Source organism: Trachymyrmex septentrionalis, unplaced genomic scaffold, assembly GCF_001594115.1.
Source record: "Trachymyrmex septentrionalis isolate Tsep2-gDNA-1 unplaced genomic scaffold, Tsep1.0 scaffold1671, whole genome shotgun sequence".
Taxonomy (NCBI): domain Eukaryota; kingdom Metazoa; phylum Arthropoda; class Insecta; order Hymenoptera; family Formicidae; genus Trachymyrmex; species Trachymyrmex septentrionalis.
Genome location: NW_017304833.1, coordinates 1 through 7,976, shown reverse-complemented (window position 1 = coordinate 7,976; position 7,976 = coordinate 1). Strand labels below are relative to the sequence as shown.

The following is a 7,976-nucleotide window of genomic DNA, read 5'->3' as shown; positions in this document are numbered from 1 at the left end:
TTTTCTCTCTTCCTCCTTCAACCAATACTTATTTCCTCTCTCTTCATTTCCACATCTCCACCTTGCTATCCTTACCATCTTTTTGCCCTCTTTCCTTCCACACCTCCTTATGTACTCAGGTATTCCATATACCTTATTGTACTTCCTACACGTTTTTGATCGCCTTATTCTTTCTCCCCTCTCCTGCTCGTCCACTTCTATATCCCTGTCCCTTACTTTTTCCCATTTATCCTCTCCGTATTCATTTAAACTTTCTTCGCTTAGGCCGCCTCGCCACAAGTAGTCTCTTCTCTCTATACTCTCCCTAGTCCATTCTTTCATATCACACTCCCCTTCCTCCTTTCTTCTTTCTAGCATACATAATCTCCCAATCTCCCCTCCTTCTCCTTTCTGTATCCTTTCCTCCCATCTTCCTGCTCGCCATCCCGTTTCTACTCTCATCTTCTTTCTCTTTAATTCCTCTCTTACTATGTACCCTGGGGTGTTCCATTCCAATCCTAGCACCCATCTCAAATACTTTTCTTGTATGGCTTCTATCTCTTTCCACTCCTTATATCCCCATATTTCTCCTTATATTTCCACCCCATAGTATAATATTCCTTTTACTATGCTATCAAAAAGCTTTAACCTCCATCTCACATCTCCCTTAAATTTCCTCTCTCCATAGCTCCACACCCATCCCATTGCCACTCTTGCTCTTCTTATTCTTTCTTTAATATGTTCCACTTCTCCTCCACTTCTACTCATTACATATCCCAAATACTTGTATGTTTTTACCTCCTCCAGTCTTTCTTTCCCCCACCACCAGTATCTTTCCTTTTCCCTTCCTCCTTTGTTTTTAAAAACCATAACCTTCGATTTTTCGCTGCTTATGACTAGTTTCTTCCTTTCCAAGTACCTTTTCACCCTTCTGATCATATCTCTTAGCGCTTCTTCCTCCTCGGCTACCAATAGTATATCATCCGCATACTCTATCGTCCATACTCTCTCCTCTCCAATCTTGACTCCTCCCCTTCCCTTTCTCATTTCTTCCTCAATATCCGCTAGATATATATTGAACAGCGTCGGGCTTAGAGGGCATCCCTGCCTCACACCTTTTTCCACCCAAAATTCTTTTGAAATTTCATCTCCTATCTTCACTACACATCTTGTTTCCTCGTATATCTCCATCACTCTATCTATCAGACCTTCTCTTATCTTCCTCTTCCTCATCATTTCCCATAGAATTTTCCTGTCCACTCTGTCAAAGGCTGCCTTAAGGTCCAAAAACAACGCATACACTTTCCCCTTCCTTTTCATCCTCCTTCCTACTATGTGCTTCAATATTTTTATATTTTCGATTGTTCCTCTCCCTATCCTAAACCCAGACTGTGATCTACACCAACCTCTTTTTTCATCCAGTTCTTTTACTAATCTCTTATTCAGTATATTTGCGTACATTTTATATCCTGTACTAGTTAGTGTTACTCCTCTATAGTTCCCTGTTTCTTTCTTATCCCCTCTTTTCCAAATCGGTACCACCGCCCCGATTCTCCATTTCGCAGGAAATCCTTCTCCCTCCCACACTTTCCTTATTACCTCACTTAACTTTGTGTTAACCTTTTCTCCTCCTTCCTTCCAGGCCTCATTTCTGATACCATCCAATCCTGCTGCCTTTCCCCTTTTTAATCGCCTTATTTCCCTATTCACCTCTTCTTGGCTTATCCCCTCTCCTTCTTTCCTATTAACCTCTTTATTTCTCTGCCAATCATCCTTCTTTTCCTCTACTCCCCCAAAAATCTCTTTAAAATGCTTCTCCCATTCTACCATTTCAATTGTTCTACATATCCCCTCTCTTTTCTTCCTTCCTTTATTTATAAATTTCCATGCCTCTGCTTCCGTTTTTATATTTTCTATCTCTCTCTCTTCCCTTTTTCTATATTCTTCCTCTTTTTTCCTACATAGCTCTCTATATTCCTTTCTACACCTTATAAAATCTGCATATCCTTTCTCTCGCTCTCTTCTATATCTTCTCCTCTCCCTATTTATCTCTGTCTTTTTTTCCTTGCATTCTCTATCCCACCACGGGCACCACCCTAAATCTCTCCCTTTTCCTTTCCTCCTCACCTTGACTGCTTTTGTTATTTCTCTTTCCAACTCTTCCCATGCCTCTGTACCTCCCTCTTCTTTCCATTTTACCTCTTCTAATCTCTTCCTAAATTCCTTTATTCCCTCTTCTGACCAATCTTGCACTCTCCCCTCTTCCTCTTCTGTCTTCTCTCTTCTTTCCACCCGATTTGCCAGTTCGAATATCAATGGCTGATGGTCCGACTCCACCCTACATCCTACCTCAAATCTCTCTACTCTTTCCCACGTCTCCCAATTCACTATCCCGTAGTCAATAACTGACCTCCTACCCGCCTTTTCGTAGGTCCACTCTCCCTCTTCATCTCCCTCTTTCCCCCCGTTTAACACTAACCATCCTCTTTCCTCTATCAACTCAATAAGTCCTCTCCCTTGACTATTTACGACTTCATCTTTTGAATTTCTCTCTTCACTTCTCTCTCTTCTATCCTCTTCCCCTTCCTCCCAACTTCCCTTTCTTCCTATTCTGGCGTTAAAATCTCCTAATATTATTAACTTTTCTTCTTCCTCCTCCTTTATTTCCTTTTTCATCTTCTCTAGCCCTTCCTTCTTTCCTTCTCTATTATATACTATTACCACCCTCCAATTCTCTCCATCCAACTTTATCATTCTTTCTTGAATCCCCTGTTCTTCTTCATGAGTCCTTTCTTTCTCTTCCAAATCCACTCTTATTCCCGTTATAATCCCTCCTTTTGCTCTCCCTTTCTTACACTCCCTGCTTGCCGGCTGGCACCTCCATTTCCAACCTTCTGGCATCTTTTCTTTTAACTTTTCCCAATCGTTTTTCTCTATCCAAGTTTCCGTCAGCCCAATTATCTCGAACCCTTTTAGAAACTCCCAAAAGTCCGTTTCTTTCCTCTTCAGACCGGCCACGTTCCATACTACCCCCCTCACTCTCTTTTTCTCCCACTTTCTCTCCCTATTTCTCTTATCTTTCATACTTCTACACTTTTTCTCTTTTTTGCTCTCCGTGAAGGCACTCTCTAAAAATTCTTTTCACTCATACATTTTCTCTCTTCATTCCATACATACTCTCTTCCATTCATCCATGCTCTTCCAAACCCAATCTTTACATTCATCCCTTTCGCTCTCTCTATCTTTGCCCACATTCTCATCGCCCTTTGTCTGTCTCTTTCACTCTTTGTCATATCATCATCCACAAACACATTTGTACCCTTTAACTTAAATTTATTCTCCATTATCATTCGTTTTTCGTCCATACTATACAGTTTTACCAAAATTAAACTATCATCTTCTCTACTTTTAAGTTTAAACGCTTCTTTCACTTTTATACCCTTATCTTTCATTCCCATTCTCTCCCACACACTTCTCACTGCATCTATCACTTTCCCCCCCTCTATTTTTTCCCCTCTCACTACAATGTTTAATCTTCTTTCTCTACTCTCTTGATCTCGCCTCCTCTTCTCCGAGTCTTCTATAATCTTTCGCATTTTCTCTATCTCTCCCTCTAACCTTTTCCTCGCATTCTTCTCCTCTTCTCTAACTCTCTCTATTTCTTTCTTCATCTCTTTCTTTACTTCTATTCTTACTTCTTCCCTTAACTCTTTCTTTAGCTCTTTCACCATTTCTTCTCGCTGTGTTATTAGCATTGTTTTCATTTCTCGTATTATATCCTCCTTTTGCTTTCTCATTATCTCCTCTATCTTTTCCATTTCCATTTCTTTATTTGTGTTTTCCTCCGTCGTGCTTGTCGTTGCAGCCTTCGCGCGTTTCAAACGTCGGTTCTTCTCTTCGTCTCCTTCCTCCCCACTACCGGAGTCACTTCTTCGATCCCTCTTTGATAGCAGCGATACAATACTACCGCTACTATCCCTTCTTCCTCTACCAATACTCTCCGCCTTCGTTGGTCTTCCTCTTCTTCCCTTCTCTGTCACTTTTTCTTGTTTCGGTTCTTGTGTTCTTTCCTTTCCGCTCGAGCCTTCTCCCCACTTCTCTCCGCTTTCAACCCAATTCCTTACTCGATTTCCTACTACCTCCTGCGGCGCTATGAAAGTTTCTTCTTTCTCTACTCTTTCCTCCGGCTTCTCTGTCATTTCCTCCTCTCTACCCCACCGAACCCCCGTACTTTCTACTGATGCTGTCGAGCGTGTCGATTCCTCCTATCCTCCTCTTTCTCACTCTCCCTCTCTCTCCTACTCTCTCTCTCTCTTACTTGTTATCCACACAAGTTTGGTTGCGTCGCACCCGTCTTGCACCTGCGCAGAGGCAGCAATTTGCCACGTGCCCGCTCTCGCGTGTCCCCGGCCAGGTCTTCGAAACGGCCAAAACGACGACAACTCTTTTTCGGTGTCTCTGCCCAATTTCTCTGTTGTTGACAGCTCGTCCGATTGAGGTTAGGTTTCCCTCTCCTGCTTCTTTCCGCTCGCGTTTGTTGTATTCGCGAGCTGTATTAATGCCCAGCTCCGATTTTTAAGACTCGCGTCTCCTGCAAATCAAATCCCCGTAGGGAATTCCCTTACAGAAAGGTTCTTATCGTTAACAACTAAAATCTTCACTAGCAGATTTCCTGTGTTATCCACTCACCTGTCCAACTGGAAGTCCTCAACTATAAAATTACTAAATATAATCATAAAATTTATAAATAAAATTATTATAATAAATTTTATCATATAAATAAATTTTATTAATAATATAATCACTATCTAACCTACAAATCAATAAAATAATAATTAAATTTTTAATTTTTTTTTAAAATTTTCTCATATTAAATATATAATATAAATCATTACCTCTAAAACGAATAATTATAACTAATAACCTTAACCCCAAAACTCTTTCACAGACTCTAAAAATTAAATAATAAATTAAATAAAATTCCATCCTAACTTGACTTATAACTAAATACAAAATTATTGACATATTCACTATTAATACTTCTACTACTATCAACATAATTAATATATATTTATATATTAATATCACTAATATTAAAGACATAAAAAATATATATATATATAATATAATATCTAAAAAAATAATGTTTTATAGTTTAATTAAAAATATTAATTTTGTAAATTAAGGATATAATTTTATTATTAAAACAATTTTCTCAAAAAAATACTAGTAAATATACTCTTAATCTCCAAAATTAAAATTCTTAATTAAACTATTTCTTGACTACTAATTTTTATTAAATTTATATTTTTATATATATACTATTACTATTAAATTAACTACAAATTAATTAATTACAAACTACAAATTAATTAATTACATATCATTATGAACAAAATATCTAAAATAATATTTATTATTTTTTTATCAACAATATTTTTAATCATATTCATAATTTTAACTAATTATTTTAATATTAGATCAATAATTATTTTATTAATTATTCATTCTCTTTTAACTTTCACTATATTATCTCTTTGATCAAAAAATTATATATATTCAATCATTATATTTTTAACACTAATTAGAGGACTTCTTATTATCTTTTTATACTTTACCAGTCTCATTTCTAACATAAAAAACAACTTTACAATAAAATTACCTATATTATTAATCATACTTATAAATATATATATATTTATAAATACAATTATATTTAATAAATACTTTCATCTTTATTTTAGAAACTCTTACCTATCTAACAACAACTTACCTCTTAACATAAATAAAAAAATTTTTGAAAATATATATCTTATCTGTAGGTATCCATACTCTAATCTAACTCTAATTTGTATAATATTCTTATTATTAGCAATATTTTTAATTATTAAAATTTGCTCAATTAAATACGCTCCACTACGAAAAATTAATTAAATCTTATTATTTATAAATTTTATTTATATACAATACTATATTACTAGTATCCCATATAATTTAACTCATTTCATATTACTTAATCAATTTTTTATTACCCTTACGATTATTAACATATAAACTACTACATACTTCAAAACACCTCTTAATTTCTATTTAATATTTAAAAATAATTATCATATTTAACGTAATTTATCCATATTAACTCATACAAACACATTAACAAAATCCTCTATTTTCTTTTATATGAATAAAATAAATAAAATAATTAAACCCTTTATAAATCTGCCAACCCCATCTAATATCTCATATTGATGGAACTTCGGCTCACTTCTAGGACTTTTTCTCGCAATTCACATTATTAGAGGACTATTTTTATCCATGCATTATTGTCCTAGCATTAACTCTGCCTTTGATAGAATTATTCATATTATTCAAAATGTATATAACGGATGAATTATACGTAATATCCATATAAATGGCGCCTCTTTCTTCTTTATTTGTATATATTTACATATTAGACGAAATATTTATTATAACTCTTTCAATCTAACTAATACTTGAATTTCTGGAGTATCTATTTTTATATTATCAATACTAACAGCCTTCCTTGGATATGTACTTCCCTGAGGTCAAATATCTTTTTGAGGAGCAACAGTAATCACAAATCTTATATCAACTATTCCATATATAGGAAACATATTAGTAATATGAATCTGAGGCGGATTCTCAATTAATAACTCAACCTTAAATCGATTTTTTTCATTTCACTTTATTATACCCTTTATCATTACCTTATTTATTTTTATCCATCTCTTTTTTCTACACTCATCTGGATCCTCTAACCCCCTAGGAACAAATAGAGACCTACATAAAATCTATTTTCATCCATACTTTACTCTAAAGGACATACTAGGCTTTATAGTAATCTTATTTTTTTTTTCACCATCATTATACAATATCCATATATATTCAGAGATCCAGATAACTTTACGCCAGCAAATCCATTAGTAACCCTTACTCATATCCAACCCGAATGATACTTTTTATTTGCCTATGCTATCCTGCGCTCAATTCCCAATAAACTAGGAGGAGTAATTGCACTTATTATATCAATCATAATTCTCTATACCCTCCCATTTATTAAATCTAAATATTTTAACTCCTCATCATACATTATTACCAATCAATTCACCTTCTGAATATTTATTAATATTTTCATCCTATTAACCTGAGCTGGAGCACAACTAATTGAAACCCCCTACATTTTAATTAGCCAAACTCTTACACTATTATATTTTATATTTTTTATTACCCTAATACTTAACTTTAAAGTATGAAAATCTATTATCTACAAATACTAATTAATATACTTTAATTTTTAAAATCACTCAATTACTAAATAAATAATTAATGATCTTGAACAAGAATGTATTTTGAAAATACATAAAAGAAATACTAATTTTCTATTAATTTTTTTTTCATAAAATAATATTACTATATATGTTATATAATTCCCTCATATAAATCTATGTGTGTGTGTGTGTGTGTTCATAATAATTAACATCTTATATTAAACTTATAAAATTTATTAACTAAATAAATTTCCTATAAAAATTATAACTTATAACATTTTAATTTTTATACAAACTATTATATAATACTAAAATTATACATGTCTTTTAAATTAAATTATTAATTAATGTTGAGACTTGTCATGCCACCTATGGATTATATAAGCAATACATGTTCGTGTCGCCACTAGCGTCGCTTAGCAGCGCTGCGCGCTTGTTTCTTTGTTTGATCGATATCGACACATGTAACGGCGACGTTCGTCCGATCGGTTGTATCTTTTGGTTCTCTTGCACACGCTCTGTTTCTTTCTTTGCCTTCACTTGAGTTTCGTCAACAGGTTATGGGCCCAGGACGACGCGAGAATTAACAAAGTGAACGCGAAGTGCGTGAACGCGAAGTGCATGCGTGGATACAAAAAGGGGAATAATAACCGATTCTTCCTTTTCGAGAACAATCGAGAACAACGCGAGCGCGGAACAAGATGGCGT

At 34.4% G+C, this 7,976-nt stretch overlaps 1 protein-coding gene and 1 pseudogene across 1 annotated transcript; one reads left to right on the top strand and one right to left on the bottom strand.

Annotated features, from left to right (window-relative positions):
- Window positions 1–3,107: 3,107 nt before the first annotated feature.
- Window positions 3,108–4,178, bottom strand: LOC108746338 (trichohyalin-like). Its single transcript, XM_018483050.1, has one exon. It carries the CDS (start codon window positions 4,176–4,178, stop codon window positions 3,108–3,110), a length of 1,071 nt encoding a protein of 356 aa, XP_018338552.1.
- A 1,981-nt stretch (window positions 4,179–6,159) lies between these two features.
- Window positions 6,160–6,994, top strand: LOC108746337 (annotated as a pseudogene).
- Window positions 6,995–7,976: the final 982 nt, after the last annotated feature.

Bases quoted from the DNA above. Each gene is read 5' to 3' on its own strand.
- LOC108746338 (XM_018483050.1), bottom strand. From the start codon at position 4,178: ATGACAGAGAAGCCGGAGGAAAGAGTAGAGAAAGAAGAAACTTTCATA.